A 24,666-nucleotide genomic window follows, 5' to 3' on the forward strand; every position below is an offset into this window, starting at 1 on the left:
TGGGGCATTATAAAGACAGGGGGGTGACATCCTGCATGGGGCATTATATGGGAGTGACATCCTGCATGGGGCATTTTATGGGGGGTGACATCCTGCATGGGGCATTATATGGGGGGGAAAGGGACATCCTGCATGGGGCATTATATGGGGGGAAAGGGACATCCTGCATGGGGCATTATATGGGGGGAAAGGGACATCCTGCATGGGGCATAATATGGGGGGTGACATGCTGCATGGGGCATAATATGGGGGGGTGACATGCTGCATGGGGCATTATATGGGGGGGGGACATGCTGCATGGGGCATTATATGGAGGGTGGCATCCAGCATGGGGCATTATAAGGGGTGGAACAGCCTGCATGGGGCATTATAAGGGGTGGAACAGCCTGCATATGGCATTATAAGGGGGAACAGCCTGCATATGACATTATAAGGGGGAAACAGCCTGCCTATTGGGAACATTTACCTGCCCATTGAGGACCTATGCTGCCTATTGGGGATATTTACCTGCCTATTGAGGACCGATGCTGCGTATTGGGGACATTTACCTGCCTATTGAGGACCTATGCTGTCTATTGGGTACAGTTACCTACCTATTGAAATACCGGTTGATTTAACTTTACTTGTTCTTGATTTTAAATATTGTATTTGTTCCTGTATTGTTTTTTTACTACAAAATAAGATATGTGCAGTGTGCATAGGAATTTGTTCATCGTTTTTTTAAAAAAAACTATATTCCCGCCCTCCAATGGTCTGAGGGACCGTGAACTGGCCCCCTGTTTAAAAAGTTTGAGGACCCCTGGTCTAGAACTACAGGAAACGTCTGACCTCTGTAAATGCTAACAAAGGTTTCTGTATTAAGTTCTGTTTTTCTATTGTATCAAATACTTATTTCATGCAATAAAATGCAAATTAATTATGTAAAAATCATACAATGTGATTTTCTGGATTTTTTTTTTTTTTTTTAAGATTCTGTCTCACAGTTGAAGTGTACCTACGATAAAAATTAAAGACCTCCATTCTTTGTGAGCGGGAACATTTGAAAAGTCGTCAGTGTATCAAATAACTTATTTTCCCCGCAGTACGTAGTTTTGTGAGAGAGGATTCAGTATTATCTGTGTTTTTTTCTTTTAATCCTCTGTTCTTTCTAGGATTTTTGGTCCAGTGGGCGGTCCTATCAGTGATTGACAGCTTTTTCTGTATGCACACTTAAGCAAAGAAAGCTGTCAGTCACAGATAGGACCGCCCACTCAACAAAAAAAACACCAAAAAGCTGAGGAATAAATGAATAAATCTCAGGTCAAACTGAATCTTTACTCATAAAATCAAATATTAATCTTCTCCGTTCCCCCTGCTCTATAACTTGCTGCCTGCAGATTAGAATGTATTTTCATAGTGACATGTGTTATGTGTTATGAATGTTAATGCTGTTTTGTTTTTTTGTGGGCTTTATTTGAATCAATTTTTTTTTTCTTAAGGAAATGTTTCACTTGAAAACTTGAAGATACGTGAAAATGCCCTGGTGAGTAATTTAACGTTTTCTATACTTCGCTCTATGTCCATTGGAGTGCTGCTTCTAATCTATGTCTTATCTATATGGAGGTTACTGGCTGCTTACCTACAGGAGTACTGATGTCATAAATTCAGCGGCTACTTCAACAATGTATTAGTTTAAGGATGTGTATACTTATGCAACCTTATTATTCAGTTCTTTATTATTCTTTTCCACTCCAAAAATATTTCTTTTTCAATCGAATTGCACAGATTGAGTGACAATAAGGCTATGTTCACACTTGCTTTTTTGCTGTGTTTTTTATGCAAATTAAGTTGCTTTTTACAGCACCAGCAAAAGCTATGAGATTTCAGAAATATCATTCACATTCTTGCTTTTTTTTCCTGATTGAATTGCAAAACTGCTGCTTTTTTTAAATGCATGTCAATTCTTTTAGCGTTTTTGTGGTGTTTTTTCACCATAGAAAGCAATGAGTAAGTGCAAAAAAAAGTCTTTTTTGCTTTTGTTTTTTTAAGAAACTAGCATCGTCTGATGGGTGACAAGCTAGTAGTTATCAGCTGTGCACTATAGCTGACAACTTGCTGCATCAACCAGGACCATCAACCATGGCCGTTTAACCCCTTAAATACTGCTGTTAATAGCTACAGCATCTAGATCAGGGGTCTCAAACTCGGCTGGGTATATGGGCCGCACATGGAAAAAATTTGAATTTGGGGGGCCGCATTCTTTGTTCAATGTGACATTTTTAGTGATACCAATTTTTTTGTATACACCTTTTGAACATTTTTGCCGTGTTTATTTTTTTATGGCTTGGGTCGTTATGGATGTGGCGATAATAAACGTGCACTTTTTTGTGTTTACTTTAGTTTACATATAAAACAGCATTTTTAGTGCCCAATATTTTTTCATGCTTTATTTTATTTTTTATTTTTTTTACAATTTTATTTCCCCCAATTGGCCACATACAGTAATATTGTCTTACAATTAGCATCATATAGTAATAATGGAAAACATCTTGTAGTAATGTTCCCCATCCAAGTCCCCATCTTTTACTAATGTGCCCCATCCAGGTCCCCATCCTGTGGCTATGTGCCCCATCCAGGTCCCCATCCTGTAGCAACGTTCCCCATCCTGGCGCCCATCTTGTACTAATGTGCCTCATCCAGGTCCCCATCTTGGGGCTATGTGCCCCATCCAGGTCCCCATCCTGTGGCAATGTTCCCCATCCAGGTCCCCATCTTGTGGCTCTGGTCCCCATCTTGTGGCTCTGTGCCCCATCCAGGTCCCCATCTTGTGGCTCTGTGCCCCATCCAGGTCCCCATCTTGTGGCTCTGTGCCCCATCCAGGTCCCCATCTTGTGGCTCTGTGCCCCATCCAGGTCCCCATCTTGTGGCTCTGTGCCCCATCCAGGTCCCCATCTTGTGGCTCTGTGCCCCATCCAGGTCCCCATCTTGTGGCTCTGTGCCCCATCCAGGTCCCCATCTTGTGGCTCTGTGCCCCATCCAGGTCCCCATCTTGTGGCTCTATGCCCCATCCAGGTCCCCATCTTGTGGCTCTGTGCCCCATCCAGGTCCCCATCTTGTGGCTCTGTGCCCCATCCAGGTCCCCATCTTGTGGCTCTGTGCCCCATCCAGGTCCCCATCTTGTGGCTCTGTGCCCCATCCAGGTCCCCATCTTGTGGCTATGTGCCCCATCCAGGTCCCCTCTTGTGGCTATGTGCCCCATCCAGGTCCCCATCTTGTGGCTATGTGCCCCATCCAGGTCCCCATCTTGTGGCTATGTGCCCCATCCAGGTCCCCATGTTGTGGCTCTGGTCCCCATCTTGTGGCTCTGTGCCCCATCCAGGTCCACATCTTGAGGCTCTGTGCCCCATCCAGGTCCACATCTTGAGGCTATGTGCCCCATCCAGGTCCCCATCCAGGTCCCCATCTTGTGGCTATGTGCCCCATCCAGGTCCCCATCTTGTGGCTATGTGCCCCATCCAGGTCCCCATCTTGTGGCTATGTGCCCCATCCAGGTCCCCATCTTGTGGCTATGTGCCCCATCCAGGTCCCCATCTTGTGGCTATGTGCCCCATCCAGGTCCCCATCTTGTGGCTATGTGCCCCATCCAGGTCCCCTCTTGTGGCTATGTGCCCCATCCAGGTCCCCTCTTGTGGCTATGTGCCCCTTCCAGGTCCCCATCCTGTGGCTATGTGCCCCATCCAGGTCCCCATCTTGTGGCTATGTGCCCCATCCAGGTCCCCATGTTGTGGCTCTGGTCCCCATCTTGTGGCTCTGTGCCCCATCCAGGTCCACATCTTGAGGCTCTGTGCCCCATCCAGGTCCCCATCTTGTGGCTCTGTGCCCCATCCAGGTCCCCATCTTGTGGCTCTGTGCCCCATCCAGGTCCCCATCTTGTGGCTCTGTGCCCCATCCAGGTCCCCATCTTGTGGCTATGTGCCCCATCCAGGTCCCCATCTTGTGGCTATGTGCCCCATCCAGGTCCCCATCTTGTGGCTCTGTGCCCCATCCAGGTCCCCATCTTGTGGCTCTGTGCCCCATCCAGGTCCCCATCTTGTGGCTCTGTGCCCCATCCAGGTCCCCATCTTGTGGCTCTGTGCCCCATCCAGGTCCCCTCTTGTGGCTATGTGCCCCATCCAGGTCCCCTCTTGTGGCTATGTGCCCCCTGTGTTGTTCTTCACACACATAAAATAGAAAAAAAAAAAGATGATTCTCACCTGTCCTCCGTTCCCTCGGCGGCCTTCCTGCAGATGTGGCCCGCAGGCACCACAGAGTCAGACCCCTTGACGATCCCGACCTGGTCCAGGAGGAGCCGCCGACAGCAGCGCTGAATTGCCACACAGAGACTGTCTCCCAGCACTGCATTTCCAATGCCAGCCGCTGGCCAATCAGAGGCCAGCAGCTGACATCTGCATATGGCAATGACGTCATACTCGCTGCGCCGACACGCAGATATCAGCTGCTGGCCTCTGATTGGCCGGCGGCTGGCATTGGAAATGCAGTGCTGGGAAACAGTCTCTGTGTGGCAATTCAGCGCTGCTGTCGGCGGCTCCTCCTGGACCTGGTCGGGATCGTCAAGGGGTCTGTGCCTGCGGGCCGCATAAAGCAGCCTCAGGGGCCGCATGCGGGCCGCGTGTTTGAGACCCCTGATCTAGATGGATAACAGAGTGTGGGGGCTTCCTCTGTAACCCCATCGACTCCCTGAGATCCTGATCGTGTGGTCCTGATGTTCTCCATGGCAGTTCATGGCCAAATAACAGCCTTAGAGTCTTCCAGCTATAGCGGCCTGTTCAGAAGTTAGAAACATTTTAGGTAGTAATAATACATTTTTTCATTCCTGTCATGTCACTTTTCATTCCTGAAAAGCACCTGAAGGGTTAATAAACTACCTGAAAGCAATTTTAAATACGTTGAGGGGCGCTGTTTTTAAAATGGTCTCACTTTTGTTGGTTTCCAATATATATGACCTCCAAAGTCATTTTAAAACTGAACAGGTCCCTAAAAAAAAAAATACGTTTTTTTTTTTTGTAAATTTCCTTTTAAAAAAATTAAAAATTTGCTGCTACATTTTTAAACCTTCTACAATGTTAACAAAATAAAACAACATTTTACAAACGGTGCTGATGTAAAGCTGACACGAGGGAAATGTTATTTATTAATGTTTTTCTGTGGTATGACTAGCTGGATTAAAATGATAAAGTTGCAAATTTTTTGACATTTTTGTCACATTTCTGATATTTTTATAAATAAACATAAAACATATCAACCTAATTTTACCATTATCCTAAAGTATAATGTGTCACGACAAAACAGTCTCAGAATCAATGGGATACGTTGAAGCATTCCAGAGTTATTACTACATAAAGTGACTCTGGTCAGATTTCAAAAATTTGGCCCAGTCATTAAGGGGTTAAGCATGTACTGTAGACCAATAACACACAGTTAATCTGCACCAAAAAAAGCAGCAAAAGATCTCCAAAACCTGCTTCTTGTAAGCAGCATCTTTACTGCCATGAGAGCAGGTTTTGCCTGCAGAAAAAACTGCAGAATAAACGCAACGTGTAAACCTAGTCTAAGGGTGGAAAAAGTTCTGAGATTATTTTTCTTGGTATGTGTTTTTTTTTTTTTCTTTATGACAAAAACATGTTAACAGGGGTATGTAGACTTTTTATAGCCTCTCTGTAGGTTTGTGTGGGCATTTAAGTAGAAGCATGCAATAGTGATTTCCTCTTCTCAAACAATTTATTGAAACAAAAGCCAACAACAGTGGTGGGTACACCAGCCCAAAAACTGTCAATGTCTCAATAACTTGTCCTGTGGCCTTGAGCATCAATTACAGCTTGACAATTACATCTCCTGCTGTTCACAAGTGCAGTTATATTGTCTGATCAGGAAAGGCATCCTACTCTTCTTGAAGGGCGGCCCTCAGGTCAATGAGGTTTTGGGGTACAGCGTTTCGAGCCTTTACATGGCGACTCCAGTTTTCTATGGAATTTGGGTCTGGAGAAGGTGCAGGCCGCTCCATTTGAGGTACCCCAGTCTCTAGAAGCCATTCCCTAATGATGCGACCTCGATTATCTGGAGCCTTGTCGTCCATGAGAATGAAATTAGGCCTGTGTTGTTCGTGCAGAGGCACAATGATGGGATTAATGATGTTATTCAAGTAGTAGGGACTTGTTACTGTTCCACTCACAAAGTGTAAGGCAGTTCTGTATTGACTAGACACCAGTCCATACTAACACCAGTCCATACTAACACAACCAAAGGGTCATCTGGTGACGACAGTGGCTGATGCATAGCCATTAAGTTCATCTGAAAAAGTTGCAGTGCATTTTAGGATCATCCTGAAATTTGACTTGAAAGCCAAATATCCCAAACTTTTAGTGATATGTGTGCGTATAAGTATATATCGCATGTAATACAGATCACCTCAACCCCATTCTTCAAACCGATGCGGGTCCCATTGGTGGGACCCATATTTCTCATAAATTTATTGCATATTCTGTAGATATGCCCTAAATGTACAATATGAAGAGTGTTTCCCCATAAATGCTAATTTGGTTTTCTACCCAGTTATTTTTTTTTCTTTCCATTAAGTCTGTCATCACATGATTAACCACTTCATGACCTTTTCCATTTTTGCACTTTTTGTTTTTTTTCTCCTCTTCTTCCGAGAACCATAACTTTTTTATCTGTCAATATAGCCGTTTGAGGGCTTGTTTTTTTGCGGATCAAGTTGTACTTTTTAGTGATACCATTGATTTTACCATATAGTGTACTGAAAAATTCCAAGCGTGGTGTAATTGCAAAAAAAAGTACAAATCCACATTTTTTTTTTTATCTATCATGTTCACTGAATGGTAAAACCGACATGGCCATATGATTCTCCAGATCTGTATGAGTATTCATATGCCAAACATGTGTAGTTTTTTTTTTTTTTTTTTAAGTGGTGAAAAAAAACTTCAGACATTTTGTAAGAAGAAATTTTTTTTTTTTTTGCTTATGTCGCCATTTTCTGAGACCCGTAACTTTTTCAATTTTTGTGTTCTGCTGCTGGTTGAGGGCTTATTTTTTACGCCCTTAGCTCACGTATTTACTGATACCATTTTGGGGTAGATAAAATGTTTTGATCGTCTTTTATTGCAGTGGTCAAAAATAACTGGTATCTGCACATCTCGTATCTTGATGGTATGGTGTGGTATATGGGGTACAAAGATAGTGGGGCCATTCTTCATCAATGGAAACCTCAATGCCACTGGATATCTGAAATTGCTACATGATGATGTGTTGCCTTCTTTATGCACTGAAGATGGCATGTTCCCTGAGTTTTTCCAACAAGATGGTGCACCACCACATTATGGGTGTCAGGTCCGAGCATTCCTACATGAACAGTTTCCTGAAAAGTGGATTGGTCGTCGTGGGCCAGTTGAGTGGCCACCAAGGTCTCCCGATCTGACCCTCTTAGATTTTTATCTTTGGGGTCATCTGAAGGCAATTGTCTATGTTGTGAAGATACGAGATGTGCAGCATCTGAAACAACGGATACTGGAAGCCTGTTCTAGCATTTCTTCTGTGGTGTTGCTATCAGTGTGTCAGGAGTGGGAGAAGAGGGTTGCATTGACAATCCAACACAATGGGCAGCACTTTGAACAAATTTTTTAAGTGGTCATGAATGTGTAAAAAAAATCATGAAAGAATAAAGTTACGTTAAAACCAATCACACCATTGTTTTTCGTATGAAATTCTCAATAAGTTTGATGTGTCACATGACCTTCCCATTGAAAAAAATAGTTGGATCCAAAATGGCCAACTTCAAAATGGCCACCATGGTCACCATCCATCTGGAAAAGTTTTCCCCCTCCCATATACTAATGTGCCACAAACAGGAAGTTAATATCACCAACCATTCCCGTTTAATTTACGTGTATCTATATAAATGGCCCACCATGTATTTCTGTGATACCCACCGGTGTTGGAAGCCCCTTCATTCTTGGTGAGTTTCTTGTGGCTAGAAATATAGGGACGTTGCAATGTTATAGTCTATTATAGCCTTTGCACTAGTCTAGTCCATTTGAAATGGTAAACCAAATGCATATACAGTTGGGTCCATATATATTTGGACAGAGACAACATTTTTCTAATTTTGGTTCTAGACATTACCACAATGAATTTTAAACAAAACAATTCAGATGCAGTTGAAGTTCAGACTTTCAGCTTTCATTTGAGGGTATCCACATTAAAATTGGATGAAGGGTTTAGGAGTTTCAGCTCCTTAACATGTGCCACCCTGTTTTTAAAGGGACCAAAAGTAATTGGACAATTGACCCCAAGGCTATTTCATGGACAGGTGTGGGCAATCCCTTCGTTATGTCATTCTCAATTAAGCAGATAAAAGTCCTGGAGTTGATTTGAGGTGTGGTGCTTGCATTTGGAAGGTTTTGCTGTGAAGTAACCTTGCGGTCAAAGGAGCTCTCCATGCAGGTGAAACAAGCCATCCTTAAGCTGCAAAAACAGAAAAAACTCATCTGAGAAATTGCTACAATATTAGAAGTGGCAAAATCTACAGTTTGGTACATCCTGAGAAAGAAAGAAAGCACTGGTGAACTCATCAATGCAAAAAGACCTGGGCGCCCACGGAAGACAACAGTGGTGGATGATCGCAGAATAATCTCCATGGTGAAGAGAAACCCCTTCACAACAGCCAACCAAGTGAACAACACTCTCCAGGAGGTAGGCGTATCAATATCCAAATCTACCATAAAGAGAAGACTGCATGAAAGTAAATACAGAGGGTTCACTGCACGGTGCAAGCCACTCATAAGCATCAAGAATAAAAAGGCTAGACTGGACTTTGCTAAAAAAACATCTAAAAAGGCCAGCACAGTTCTGGAAGAACATTCTTTGGACAGATGAATCCAAGATCAACCTCTACGAGAATGATGGAAAGAGAAAAGTATGGCGAAGGCGTGGTACAGCTCATGATCCAAAGCATACCACATCATCTGTAAAACACGGCGGAGGCAGTGTGATGGCTTGGGCATGCATGGCTGCCAGTGGCACTGGGTCACTAGTGTTTATTGATGATGTGACACAGGACAGAAGCAGCCTAATGAATTCTGATGTATTCCGAGCCATACTGTTTGCTCAGATACAGCCAAAATGCAGCCAAACTGATTGGTCGTTATTTCATACTACAGATGGACAATGACCCAAAACATAAAGCCAAAGCAACCCAGGAGTTTATTAAAGCAAAGAAGTGGAATATACTTGAATGGCCTAGTCAGTCACCTGATCTCAACCCAATTGAGCATGCATTTCACTTGTTAAAGACTAAACTTCAGACAGAAAGGCCCACAAACAAACAGCAACTGAAAACCACCGCAGTGAAGGCCTGGCAGAGCATCAAAAAGGAGGAAACACAGCTTCTGGTGATGTCCATGAGTTCAAGACTTCAGGCAGTCATTGCCAACAAAGGGTATTCAACCAAGTACTAGAAATGAACATTTTATTTACAATTATTTAATCTGTCCAATTACTTTTGGTCCCTTTAAAAACAGGGTGGCACATGTTAAGGAGCTGAAACTCCTAAACCCTTCATCCAATTTTAATGTGGATACCCCCAAATGAAAGCTGAAAGTCTGAACTTCAACTGCATCTGAATTGTTTTGTTTAAAATTCATTGTGGTAATGTCTAGAACCAAAATTAGAAAAATGTTGTCTCTGTCCAAATATATATGGACCTAACTGTATCTTATATATTTACTATCTTTATCTACTAACATATATATGCCAAGTCTTCTCCCTGTGGTATCACAGATCCTGGCACCTTGCGCTTTACACCCCTTTCTATGTACTTTAATTAATTATTTATGTATTTACATGTATTAATAAAATTATGTTCTATGCCTTTACACATGTTTTCTCATGTTTATTGTGCATGTAGCTGGTGTAAATCTTACTAAGTGCATCTGTTTATGTGGGCCCAAATAGATGCACTTTGGAAAATGTTTGGTGGGAATGCTGTTAAATAGATCTGTTTCTTGCAACCCTTGCACGACTTTTACATCTCCCGGGAAATTCTCTTTATTTGCCCAAACAACTTGTGCATGTGATGAGTTTTTATCAGTCTGTTACTGGGGTTACATTGTATTGTGTATGCTTAACAGCACTAAAATAATATACAAAGCATATATTAAAAAAGGACCGACTGACAAGTCTAGCAGAGAGAATCGATAATTCAGTTCTTGTATGATTTATGTACATTATCCTCTATCTAAGAACATTTTCTGTTATCAGTAATGACATGATAATGCTATGTTTATTTCTGATAGAGTGAGTTGGATGTACCGTTCAAAGTGAAGGCTGGACAGATCGGTATGTATTATTTATATTACCTCTTTTATTCTGTTGCAAAATGAAGCAGTCAATTTCTATCCAGTTTTTAATTTGTGAATAATTTTTTTAATATGCATTTACATTCTTATTTATACCACAGAGCTGTAGAGTGGGTAAGCCATCCAACTCCTGTTTTATTTTTGCACTTTGACTCCATCATATTTTACTGTTTCATGAGTAGCTTATCATCTAGCTAATTTTATGTTTTGGAACTGGTCACAGAAGAAGAAGTTGCCAGTTACCTTGCATCTTCTCCCCTTACTACCTGCACCATTGACCCTGTTCCCTCACATCTCCTTCAGTCCCTTTCCCCAGCTGTCTTCACTCTCTTAAGAGAGAAAGATTAAATATTTTCGTTATCTGGCATTTTTCCCCCATTCTTTAAACATGCCTGCATATACCCATTATTAAAAAAAACCATCCCTCGACCATAATATTCCACAGCACTTTATTGACATTATAATCACTGTTCCCATTGAGTCTTGCAATCTAAATTCCCTATCAGTATATCTTTGGAGTGTGGGAGGAAACCGGAGAATCCAGAGAAAACAACACTGCTAACTACAGACAGGTCTCTAATCTTCCCTTCATCTCCAAACTCCTGGAATGCTTGGTCCACTCTTGTCTAATCCACTATTTCTCAGATAATTCTCTTCTTGACCCTTTTTTAATCTGGTTTAAATTTTCCACATAAATTTCTCAATGCCTGCAGCCGCCACTAGGGGGAACTTAAAGGGATATTCCATTCTTGGCAAGTAATGTCATGTCTCAATTCATTATGCTTACTTACATAGCACCACAATATCCCACAGTGCTTTATTGACATTATCATCACTGTCCCCATTGGGCTTACAATCTAGATTCCCTATCAGTATGTCTTTGGAGTGTGGGAGAAAACCGGAGAACCTGGAGGAAACCCACGCAAACACAGGGAGAACATACAACCTCTTGGCAGATGTTGTCCTTGGTGGGATTTGAACCCTGGACCCTAGTCTCTAAAGGGAGTTGTTCAGCTTTGAGGACACTCCCCCCCCCCCCCCCAATATGTGTGCTTTTTTGTGTCTAAAAATCATCTTTATAGTTGGGTTTCATGGAAAAAACTTCCACCAGTTGGCCTTTACAGACTATGTTTCCCTGAACATTCAACTTTATTGTGGTCTGAAGCCATAAATCGGCTAAGATGCGCCCAGAAAAAGACAGGTGAGAGTTTCAAACAAGTTCTCTGATGGATTCTCGGTTAACTAATTCTGAAGCCAGCAATAGACAAAACAACAAAAAGACTATAGAATGCAAATGGTGCAAAAATTTTAATGAAACCCAACTGCATAAATAATTTTTAGCCCCAAATAAATGCATTTAAGTAAAAAAGAAAAATTCCCCAGAGGTGACTATAAATGTCCGTGCAGACCATACTTTACTCCTAAATGACATTCTAAGACCTCAATGCAGAGTAAATAGATTGCACTAGATTGATTTGATCAGCTGTCATGTGCCCCTAACAGCCGCGGGTGGAATTGCGATCCACATGCAACTGTTAACACATAATCGCATGGCATGACAACCGGGAGTCCGCAGGAGACGCCACCCCCCCCCCCCTGTGCTTGTCTTTGCTGATCTGCTATGAGCGCCGCCCAATGGTAGCAGATGATCATTTCTGCAATACTGCTATGTGTGAAACAAGCAACCAGAGGATCGCAGCATTCAAGTCTCCTAAGGAGACTATTAAAGCAAGTAAAAAAAAAATGTTTTGAAAAATATAAAAAATATATAAAAGTTAAAATCAACTCAGTTGTGCCCCATTCAAAATAAAAGAATAAAAATAAAAAAAATACACAGATTGGCAATTCTGAACACAGAGATACCAAATCTATCAAAATAGAAAAATAATTAATCCAATCAGTAAACGGCATAACAAGAAAAAAATCAAAACTCCAGAATTACGTTTTTTTTTTTTGGTCGCCGCAACATTGTAATAACAGGTGATCCAAACATCAGCCCACCCCAAAATGATATCCATAAAACTGTCAGCTCAGTGCACAAAAAAATAAGCCCTCACTCAGCCTTGGATTTTTTTTCTCTTAAATAAAAAAGAACTCGTACATGACCTGGAGAATTATAATGGCAGGTCAGTTTTGGCATTTAGTTAACATGGTAAAAAAAAAAAAAAAAAAAAAATGAAATTGCAATTTCACCGCACTCTGAAATTTACCGTTTTCCGGTTCACTATATGGTAAAATCAATAGTGTCTTTCAAAAGTACAACTCGTCTTGCCAAAAGAAAGCCCTCCCTCGGCCATATTAATGGAAAAATGAAAAAATTATGGCTCTGGGAAGAAGGGGAGGAAAAAACAAAAACTGAAAATTTGTAAGGTCGTGAAGGGGATAACCTTAATAACCACAGTATTGTGTCATTTTTTTTGTCTCATCGCTGACGTAGCTACCGTTTTATTCTGATCAAATGTTTTAATGGATATGAAATCTAGCTCATACAGATTTACAGTTCAGATATGCATATTGCTTCACCCACTCCTTCCAAAAATGATGCTGTGTTGCCATGGCTGTAGCCTTCTCTTTCTGGATTGTGTGCGGTAAGTGCATGAAATCAGTGAACCCTTTATTAGGCAAATATCAAAGTCACACACAGATGTTCATCTACGCAAGCTTTGAAAATCACAGTTTGATCTTTTCATCAGATGTCAGCGATTGCTATGATAGATAACATTAATTAGATTTTTAACCCTTGATGGCCAGAACAGATGGCTGATCAGTTGTCCTATGATGCAGATTCTTGTTTTATATGCACTGACCCATGCTTCTGATATTCACTGTTGGGTTACAACGGCTAGATCATTTTCAACATTTGATTTCCAGCCATCTGCCAATATCTGATAGCGCATATCTGATCAGCATTTTATTAAGTTTGTCGAGTGTGCTAGATTATCCTTGGGAGAAACAAACCATTTTCAAACAAAAAAATCTTACAAAACTGTAGCTACTCTTTGCTGGATCTGGATGGGCTGGTGCCCAGCTAAACCTAGGCTTATTTGACTTAATTCTGGAAAGTATACTATACTATCAACTTTTTATCTTTTTTCTTATCTCCCAACTCTCTTATCAAAGTTCTTCTCTGTAACAGAGGAAGTAGATGTGACAATTATTAAGAAAGTGCTTCTGTTTTCTACTCTGCTCTACTTTGGTTTTAAAAAGTTGTGAAATACTTTCTGTAAAATGATAGGCTAGAGGAACTTTCACCAAACTTTTCATGTAGAACTAGACACTCGCTGTAGTGGCTGCAGAGCGTGATCATTTGTATATTTTTTTATGATTTCTCTTCTTTAATTGTTAATATCTCTTCAACAAAGTATTTGGCATGTAATTAGTTATCAAACAGTTTTAAGTGGGGGCTTGTACTTCTCTCTGTAATTTATGATAGGGCGTGTTCTTCATTCCTTTGAGTGTTGCTGCTCATGTTTGGTCAGCTTCATACAGGAGGAAGAAGTACACGTCCAAGGGAAAACTGTCCAAGAACACCCACCTGGACATAAATACCGTACATAAAAAATAAAAATAATTTATTAGGCTGTGTGCCCACGTAGCATTTTTCAAGCGTATATGCTGCGGAATTTCCGCAGCGTAAACGCTTGAAAAACGCATGTATATCCGCACCCCATGTTCCCCAATGGGATTCCGCAATGTCAATGCCCATGCTGCGTATTTTTCCGCAGCGTTTATGCCGCGTTCAAAAATCCGCAGCATGTCATTTAATTTTGCGTTTCCGCAAGCGGAATTGCCTTTGTCCAATGCATAAAAAACGCAAGGCAATTCTGCATGTGGAAAACGCGTGATAAACGCGCGAAAAATGCGCGATAAACGCGTGCGGAATTCCGCATGCGTTTTTCCGGGAGAGGACTTGCATTTATGCAGCAGAAATTTTCTGCTTCATAAATGCAACGTGGGCACAGCCTAAAAATTCACTCTCCAGCCACTATTATAGTGTGTCCAGTTCCACATGAAAAAATTGGTAAAAGGTCCTCTTTAAAGGGCATTTCCACCTAATAAAAGAGGATGTATAGGACTGAGTTTTGAGAAGCCTTTTTTTCATGCAGATGATTAGCTGTGAACCACTTTTACCTGATCAAAAACTAGATTTTCAGGCTACGTTCCCACAATGAGTTTTTGGTGCGTTTTTCACACTGCATATTTTTGAAAAGTGCACGTAACCTATTCTTACTTAATATAGTTGCAAAAGTAATGCAGAAAATCTGCAACATAAAAAAATCACCAAAATCTCATCATGGGAACGTACCCTTATTGTCGGAAAACTCATGTAATGCTTTTGGTTTTTTGTTTAACATATTTTCTTTCACATTAACAGATAAACTCATTCTGAAAATCCCTTGGAAAAATTTGTATGGCGATGCAGTGGTTGCCACTCTTGAAGGATTATATCTATTGGTGGTACCTGGTGCAAGTGAGTAGTGAATACGTTTCTGTAGATGATGCTAAATACCTATGTGCGAAAGAAGAATTCATATTTGCACATAGACAAATGAGATGGTCCCCCACTACCTAATGACCGGAAACTCAAAAACAACCTTTTTCTCACTACCCTCCAGCCCTATGTGGGCAACAGACCGATAGTAAAACCGACCACGTGGGAATGCTGCTTTCCTATTGGAGGAGGCTGGTGGACAGGTCTTGTCACATGTTTCTCCGCCAGCAGCCGTTGTATGGATAGGAGAGCTGGTCAGTGTGTGAGGAGGACGGCACTAACAAGAGAAAGTGACCATCTCCTTTATGTGAGAGTCCGTTATTGAGCTCATTTTGACAGTCTGAGGCTGCGTGCCCACTATGCGTTTTTTAAGCGTTTCCGCAGCGGCAACTCCACCGCGGAAACGTTTAAAAAATGCTTGGTAGAAGACCTGCCATGTTCCCCAATGAAAATCCGCATGTGCACATGCTGCGGAAATTTCCGCTGCGGATTATCATTGCCGAAAAATCCGCAGCACTACCATTAATTTTGCGTAATCGCGGCATTTTCGCCGCCATTGACTTGCATTGAATCGCTTAATATCTGCATGACTACATGTGCACATGCGGATATTAAGCGTTTCAATGTGTGGATGGTACCCGGGTCTGGAGAAGAGGAGACTCTCGTCCAGACCCAGGTACCATAGTACCTGTAAAAAAAAAAAAAAGAATTTAAAATAAAAAATAAACATTATACTCTGCTTCTGATGGCCTGCAGTCTTCTCTCCGGTGTGTCCTGGCTCCCCAGCGGCCTTGCGATGGTGTAAAAGGACCTTCCATGACATCATTTAGTCGTGTGACAGGTCAAGCGACCCCTGACGTCGGCGGTCGCGTGACCTGTCACATGACTAAATTACGTCATGGAAGGTCCTTTTACACCACCGCGAGCCGCCCAAGACACCGGACGCACCAGAGAAGGAGACCGGGGGCCATTGGAAGGTGAGTATAATGGGGTTTTTAAATTTTTTTTTTTAATCATTTTTATTCTTTTTTTAACTATTAACTTGGTCACACTATATAAATCCATGCCGGTTGCATGGATTTATATAGTGTGACCAAGTTGTCAAGCACTTTTGCAAGTGATGCTAAAATCGCTTGGAAAAGCGCTTGACAACCCGCATGCAGAAATCGCATGTGCAAAACGTGATATACGCTTGTCCCTGGCAGAAAAAATGTAAAATCCGCATGCGTTTTTTCTGCCAGGAAGATGCAAGAACGCTCAGGAAAAATCCGGAGCATTTCTTCATCGTGGGCACATAGCCTTAACAGGAAAGTTTTTGTAACTTTTTTATGTGTCTCTTTCTGAGCTCCTCTCAGCTGATTTATGACCACAGACTACATTTAAGTATATCCAGGAAACAAATAGCCTGTAATGCCAAACGGTGCAAAATTTTTAACGAAATTCAATAGCAAACATGATTTTCAGTCCAAAATACATGCATATAAGTAAAATAAAAAATTGCCCCCAAAGGTGGTCAACCCCTTTTTAATAGCCGTATGAGTAATGGGTACCATCTTGTCTGCAAATTATGGATGTGGCTGGCTCCATATGCAACTCTGTGCTCCTCCACATAGTGGAAGAACTGGATAGAAGAAGCGAAGACGAGTAAAAATGGCATAAAGAGACAATATTTTATTATTCAAATATAAATATATAAATAGTAATATCAAAGGAATGCATACAAAAACATTGGGTGATCATAGGACACGGGAACATCCCGCTAAAACTTGAAACCCCTCATAGGTATATATTCCTATCCAAGGTGGATACAGGTACAGTTCATAAAGAGTTAAAGATAGAAGGAAAAAAGAGGGGAAAAAGAAGGACATGAATCCACAGGAAAAATGGGGACATAGAGAAAATACCAAGTATCAGTACAGCCAGGGTGAGGTACCCATTATCTCAAGTGAAAAAATGGTACTATTCAAAGATTAGACAAACTCACCCAGGCAGTTAGTATAATCTCTATGATGTAGGAGACACAGGGGGGCAGATCGTTCCCATCCACGGAGGGCCTCGACGCGCGTTTCGCTTCGGCTTTATCAAGAGGCACATGTTAAAAATACACAAAGGACCTAGAATAAATAGGACCTTGATAGATCACATGGGCGATCATGTGATCGCCACGTGACGACTGCCGTGAGGGCCACCCATCGGGCGCATGCGCCGGGGTCATGGCAACCACAGCAGCCGCGCGACGTCCGTCATGGCAGGTGTGTATCCCGGAAGTGTCTGTTGACCACATCCGGGAGCGCGTCATCGCCATAGAGACAGACGCGCGTGGGTGCCGGATCGCGGATGGCCCAGCGCATGCGCACCACGGGCCATCGCAGCTGTCAGCAGTGTGTCCCATAAAGGAAAGCGGCAGGTATAATAGATACGAAGATCGCAGGCTGAAACATAACAATGATAGTGTAGATGATACAGAGAAGGGACATAAAGGGAAGGAAAAAAAGGAGCAAACAAGAGGTGCAGATAATAATAACATAAGACAATAAAAATTAAATACAAGCAAAGAACGACAATGCAAATATACAAAAACAATAAGACATAATGCAAAATAGTAAATAGAAAATAATGAAAGTAAAAATAAATAAAGAATAAAATTGAACAAATAACAAGAAATCATTTTGCTAGAAGACTACTCCTGGAAGGTGTTCCTAGTTCCGGCTTAGTCATCATATAGACGGGAAGAAGATCACTGACCCAAATATTAATGTGGGAATTACAAGGGGAATGTGGTGAGAGCACTAGACAAAAAATAGCAAAATAAAAAAATTATTAAGACACACAAACCATTAAAAGCAACCATGAAAATAAAAAGTGGATGTTTAACCCCTAGAGGAAATATCAAGGGGAGGCCCCTGGAGGGCACCAGGAGAAAAGCAAACCCAAGGGAGAAATCAGACGCAGGAGACCCACATGTGGACACCCAAAAAGGAAAATAAAATAAAGCATAAAAGTAGTAATACTACCAATAACATAACCAATAAACAAAGCTAATCATCTCCATAACCAATATGTAGACATCCATGAGGACAGATTCCTAGAGAGAAATCATAAGAACGAGGAAAAACCTAGATGTTCATTAAGTCCCCGTGGTGTAAGAGTATCAAGATTAATGATCCACCTGGCCTCCTTTTGCGCCAGGAGGCGTTTAGCATTCCCTCCCCGGGAGCCCAAGTGTACCACATCAATGCCGCAAACCTTCAGAGATGGGGGATCACAGTTGTGAGCAGATTTAAAATGCCGTGGTAAGGTCTTGAGCTCCCGAGGATCAAGGACCGCCCCCGCCGCGCCAATGTCCCTCACATGCTCACGAACTCTGACCCGCAACTCCCTGGATGTAAGACCTACATAAATAAGTCCACATCCACATGTGGCATGATAGATCACATGTGTAGTGCTACAAGCGATGTAATGACGGATGCTAAAGTTACGGGAGCTGTCAGAGTTCGTGAACACAGTGGTCCGTAGGACATTGGCGCAGGCGGCACAATGACCGCATGGAAAGGTCCCCAAGGTGGGGCCACGGGAGCCGAAAGGGTTTCTCCCAGAAGGGACATAATGACTAGAGACCAAAATGTCAGCTAGGGTATTGGAATGCCGAGGTGTCATGCACGGAGATTCACCAATGTATTCCCTCAGGGAGGGCTCAGTACCCAATACATCCCAATGTCGGGAGAGGATGTGCCGCACCCCACACCACTCAGAGTTAAATGTGGAGATAAAGCGAATCCTATCCGAACTTTTCTGTTTGCATCCGGGGAGGGGATGGATGAGTTGATCACGGGGGGTGTTCCGAGCTCTTCTATAGCCACAGCCATAGTGGAAGAACTGCCTGTTCTTTACACCCACTAGTCAGTGGAGCGTCGCCCATGTGCACCAACACATAGGCTTCAATTCATCTGTATATTGTCTGTGTGAGGTCTGCTGCACACACGGGACAGCACATGGACCAAAACGTGCCTGTCTGAAAAAGCCCCAAGGCAAAGTTCATTAGTCTTGTAAAAATCCTGAGGTGACGTAACAGTAATGTTCACATACAGAAAACAAGGGTGCAAGGGACATAGTGACCATCGCAAAAAATCTAACTATATGTTAAACCTTTAACGCCCCATGACTTATGCATCCGTCATGAGCAAGGGTTAATTCTCACCCTGACTGATATATATTACACAGTGTTCTGTATCTGTGAAATCAGTGGCGGAAGCGCGGCTCATAAACGAAACCAGGCTACTGCTGCAATTACCGAGATCAAGGCAAGCTCCCTCCACCATGCAGTGCCAGGGTGACCATGTGTTATTACAGCAGTCAGGTGCCATCTTAGTATTGTTATTAGGCCCTACAAGACCTTTTGTTATGTTAAAGGGTGTAAAAAAAAACAAAGCCATAATTTTTTTTGGATCATCATACCACACAAAATAAAACTTAAAAATGATTTTTTTTTTCCACTGAAATTTTGCTTTTGCCTCAAATTTTTCATTTTCACAAGAAATAACAAGAGAAATAGGATCCCACAATTTTTATTGCAATTTCTCTTGAGTATGTTAATATCGTATGTGGTCGTCAGCTACTGTTAGGATGTACTCCAGAGCTCAGAAGGAAATGGGAACTACACACATGGTCAAAATTGTTGGTACCCCTCGTTTAATGAAAGAAAAACCCACAATGGTCACAGAAATAACTTGAATCTGACAAAAGTAATAATAAATTAAAATCTATGAAAATGAACAAATGAGTCAGTCATTGCTTTTCAACCCTGCTTCCACAGACTTAAAAAAAAAAAAAAATTAAACTCATGATATAGGCCTGAACAGAAATGATGGTACCCTTGGGTACCATGCATACCCTGGTGTAGAACGGGTCCAATAGCAAATATATATATATATATATATATATATATATATATATATATATATATATATATATATATATATATATATATATATATATATATATATATATATATATAATATTACATACACACACTACCGTTCAAAAGTTTGGGGTCACCCAGACAATTTTGTGTTTTCCATGAAAACTCATGCTTTTATTTATCAAATGAGTTGCAAAATGAATAGAAAATATATTCCAGACATTGACAAGGTCAGAAATAATGATTTTTATTTGAAAGAATAATTTTCTCCTTCAAACTTTGCTTTCGTCAAAGAATGCTCCCTGTAACGGGGCCGGGTGGTGGAACCTCTGTGCATTGGAACAAGGAGGGACCCCGAGGGGCAGGTGTTATACTGGGGACGACCTTGTAATAGAGCAGTTGGCTCCCACGGGTCAGGTAGCTGGGACTGACCGGAGTAGCGGGTGGACACAACAGCTAGGTAGCAGTCTCTGGGTGAGTAGGCGGGTGTTCACGGGAAGAGCAGGTAAGAGTCTCTTGGCTGGCAGGCAGGTGGTCACGGCAAGTGACGGCTGAGCGGGTAAGAGTCTCTTGGCTGGCAGGCAGGCGGTCACGGCAAGTGACGGCTAAGCGGGTAATAGTCTCTTGGCTGGCAGGCAGGTGGTCACGGCAAGTGACGGCGGAGCCTCCAGGTAGGCTAGCAGGTGAGCGCTCCCAGGTGAGCGGGCTAGCAGGTACGGCAGGTAGCAGGCAGGTAACTGGCATGTGCTTCCTGGTCCGCAGGTGGACTTGCCCATAGACAGACTGGCGGATGCAGGAGACAGACTGTCGGGCTGAAGAGAAGACAAGCAGGCAGACAGGACTGGTAGTCAGGTTGGCAACGAGACCTGATGGCTGAAGCAGAGGTGAGTATGCTTTGCAACAACTTTGCTCGGGCACCTCCATTTTGGAGGAGGTGCCTTATATATGGGAAGTCCTCCGGCTATTGGCCTGGGACTCCTTAGGATGGCGCGCGCGGTCCCTTTAAGAGAGGGGGAGCGCGCGCGTGCCCTAAGCACAGTGCCCGGGAAGGAGCGCGTGCCGGCAGCAGCGAGGGAAGGAGTGCTGGAGGATGCCGTGCGCTGAACAGGAAGGTGAGAGGGACGGCGTCTCTGCCTAGCAGGAGGCAGAGACGCCGATGCTACACTCCCTTTGCAGGAATTACAGCATTGCAGACCTTTGGCATTCTAGCTGTTAATTTGCTGCAGTAATCTTGAGATATATATAATGTGTGTGTATGTACCGTATTTTCTGGAGTGTAAGATGACCCCCAACTTTTCCAGTTAAAATATACAGTTTGGGATATACTCGCCATATAAATAAGACTACCCCTCTTCCAACACACATACGGTAAAAATTAAAAAAACATCAGATTTGATTTCAACATGGTAATTTCAATTCAAATGCTTATGACATGCAGGTACTTAGCAGGATTACTGTCACTTATAAACATAAGGCTGTTTGAAGACAAACATGTAAACATTAAACAGTGCAACTGGATTAAACTTTTCCTAATTGAGGCTTAGTGCCCACGATGCAGAAATTAAGCAGACATTTTCCTGAGCATTTCTGCATCTCCTTGGCAGAAAAACGCATGCGGTTTTGACATGCGGTTTTTGCATGCTTATTTGACATTCGTTTTTCCAATGCATTGTATAGGCAAATACGCATGCAGAAACGCACAAGAATTGGTCATGTCTGTATTTTTTCTGCAAGTAAAATCTGCACAGAAAAAATCCTGACCATGTGCACAGAACTTGAAGAATGTCATAGGAAGTCATGGGATAAGGTATGCAATGCGTTTCGCGTTGCAAATACACACCAAAAAACGCCCCAAAAACACATCGTGGGCACACAACCTCACTCTAAAGGATAAGACAATAAACCCATGGGAGCTGCCATGCTGTTTGTTTTCTACTGTAAGCTGTCAACCAATCTGGAACTGATGATGATAGGAGGAAGATAACAAACAATAGAGAGAGAGCAAGTGTCGGGCAAGTCCCTGGCGAGTTAGCAATGCCCATTATAACTGAAAGCTATGGTATTTTTACAGGTTTTTCTGTCGTGACCGTTTCCCTTTAAAAGCCTTCATAATCCTCCTGTCATCTGATATCATAAGTACATCAATGACATCTTGTGATACATTTGTAAGGTAGTCATCGTATGGATCAAATTCCTTATCAGATGGTGTGGTCTCGGCTTCGGCTTCCTCTTCATCTTGCCACAAGTAGTCGCCCTCCATACCATCTAATGAATTTGATATGCCACACTTCTTGAAAGACTTGATTACTATTTCTGCATCAATATCATTCCAGGCTTTTATGACAAACTTGCACAAAACATCCAACTGTGGAGCACGCCTGTTTCCTCCTTTTGTGAAGGACTTTTCGCAGCTAACCATCCATTCATTCCACTGTTCTCGAATGCGATCTTTAAATGGCTTGTTTAGGCACACATCCAGTGGCTGTACCAACGATGTCAATCCTGCAGGAATAACTGCCAGATGTGTTTAGTCTTGCAAGCCTTTGCTTGGTGCTGGGAGTTAAATGATCCCTGAAGAGATCCCACACAAGTAGACTACATTTTTGAATAAGTCCACCTGGTCGCCTGCTCCATACATTATCAAGCCACAGTTTTACCCCTTCTTCATCCATCCAGCTTTTTTCATTCACATGTACAAAACAACCAACAGGGAACTTGAGTTTCGGCATTGTTTTTCTTTTAAAAATGATCATTGGTCTCAGTTTAGCGCCATCAGCTGTGCATCCTAATACCACTGTAAAACTGGACTTCTCAAGCCCTGTTGTGAAAAAACTATTTTAATTAAAACCTTTTTGATGGACAGTGTTATTTCCAACCATATCAAAATTCATTGGAGTTTCATCCATATTTCCAGTACTACTTAACGTATAGCCATGTTTAGTGCGCTGTGGTATTACATATCGATGGAAACTATTTACTTTGCTATCAAGATCTGCAGGTAATTTTTGGCCAATTTTCGTCTTTTGCCTCAGTACCATATTATGCCTTGCCATGAATCTATTACACCAGGGTACAGTGGCCTTAAACCTGTTGCTGTGATCTGGTTTAGATTTGGCCCACTGACGTTCAAACGTATTTTATTTCGTGTCACCACATAACCGTTTTGGCGATGCTCATTCACCATGTCTGCTACATGTTTTTTGAGTTTTGGCCGATGTGGGGTGCCTCTTCTTAATGCACTCTTACCCCTTGGCATACTCTTTAATGCCTTTTCATTTGCTTTCCAGTCCCGAACCATCTTTTCTGTTACTCCATATTGTCTTGCAGCAGCGCAGTTATTATGTTCCATGGCAAAGTTTACAACTTTTGAAACTGGCTTCATATTTCTTAGTTTTTGCTGGTGGAGCCATGATGGGGTTTTGACTGTTGGACATTTGTATACTGTACTGTATATACTGGTGCTATACTGTATGAACAGGTACAGATACTGGTGATGTACTGTATGTGGTGCCCAGTATACAACAACCAGCCAATCATGGCAAGCGATATACCTTACCGGCGATTGGCTGGTTGTTGTATACAAATCCTGCTTGGATTGGTCAGCTCTCCCTGCCTGCCCAGCTCTCCCTGTCTCCAAGACTATCAGAGCGGTAGCGCATCCCTCTGGCCCGCCCTTGTATCCTATTCCCGGTACCTCCTTCTCTGCCTCTCTGATCTCGCTCCTGAGGACTGCAGTGACGAGGTGAGAGGGCGCCTCACCGGGAAGGTGTAAGTGAAGCAAGCTGCAGGCGTCTGGGACGCCCGGGGTATGGAAAAAAGAGAGAGTGCGGAACAGTGCCCAGAAAAACACGCCTCTTTCACTCGTCGGGCCCGCCCTTGAATTACCTCCTTCTCTGCCTCTCAGATCTCGCTCCTGAGGACTGCAGTGCTATACTGAATGTGTGAATGTGGCCTTACCCTAAACCTTACCATAAGTGTTTTTTTAGCGGATATTTAATAAAGTACTGTTTTTTTAATAAGTATGTATTGGTAGAATAACTGCTACAGTAAATTTCTCTGAAATGTAAAGTGTCGCGGAATACGTTGATGCTATAAAAAATAAAAATTATTTTTTTCTTTAATTTTGTTTAACTACATTAAATAAAATTTACTACGCGAAGGTCAATAAAAACTTTTATTGAACGCGTGCGACTAACTGACAGTAACTGTTGTTTTTTATTATAGTAGAAAAAAATAGTAAAATAATTGCTATGGTAATTTTCCACTATTACTGTGAAACTAGTCTATATATAAAAGTTCCTAAGCGAACGTCAGAAAAACTGATTGCTGAACCCGCACAACTAATTGATGTTAACCGTAATTCTATATTTAGTGAAAGAACTCTAGTAAAAACGAATTGCTACAGTAAATTTTCTCTTCAAATGATAGCAAAATATACAGATGGTGCAAATCAATTTATTGAGGTGACTGCTTGACTGGGTCATTAATCAGTCAGCATCCTTAGCCATGCTTGCGTCATGTACTTTCACGCCGCAACAATGACTTTGCACCAGGCCAGCTGGTCAAAAGAGGAGCCAAGGATGCCATCAGTTAAGAGGTGACTTACAGGGTTCCCGTCAGACGGCCACAGAATTTCTCTATATCTAATGTGATATTTTCTAAAACAAACATGTTTCGAGTGGTGACAGGTCGTCTTTAATTACATTGCTCTTCTTTTTTTTTTTTTAAGCTATGACAACTGTGTGCATCACATATTGTAGGTTACTTTATTAGTTATTAATACAACTTATTCCTTAGCGCTGCATCTTTACGGCACTGAGGAGTAATTGACTAGCTATCGCTGACAG

The 24,666-nt window shown here is 42.1% G+C and overlaps 1 protein-coding gene across 4 annotated transcripts in view; it reads left to right on the forward strand.

Annotated features, from left to right (window-relative positions):
* Window positions 1-24,666, forward strand: part of VPS13C (vacuolar protein sorting 13 homolog C) — a 328,945-nt gene that overhangs the window by 28,452 nt on the left and 275,827 nt on the right. For all 4 annotated transcript variants that reach the window (XM_073652734.1, XM_073652732.1, XM_073652731.1 and 1 more), the window contains exons 2-4: window positions 1,479-1,522; window positions 10,347-10,389; window positions 14,785-14,880. In XM_073652734.1, coding sequence (XP_073508835.1) covers window positions 1,479-1,522; window positions 10,347-10,389; window positions 14,785-14,880 — 183 coding nt within the window. The remainder of the gene's footprint in view (window positions 1-1,478; window positions 1,523-10,346; window positions 10,390-14,784; window positions 14,881-24,666) is intronic.

This window comes from Phyllobates terribilis, unplaced genomic scaffold, assembly GCF_046119375.1.
Source record: "Phyllobates terribilis strain yellow unplaced genomic scaffold, ASM4611937v1 Scaffold_11__3_contigs__length_659146591, whole genome shotgun sequence".
Taxonomy (NCBI): Eukaryota; Metazoa; Chordata; class Amphibia; order Anura; family Dendrobatidae; genus Phyllobates; species Phyllobates terribilis.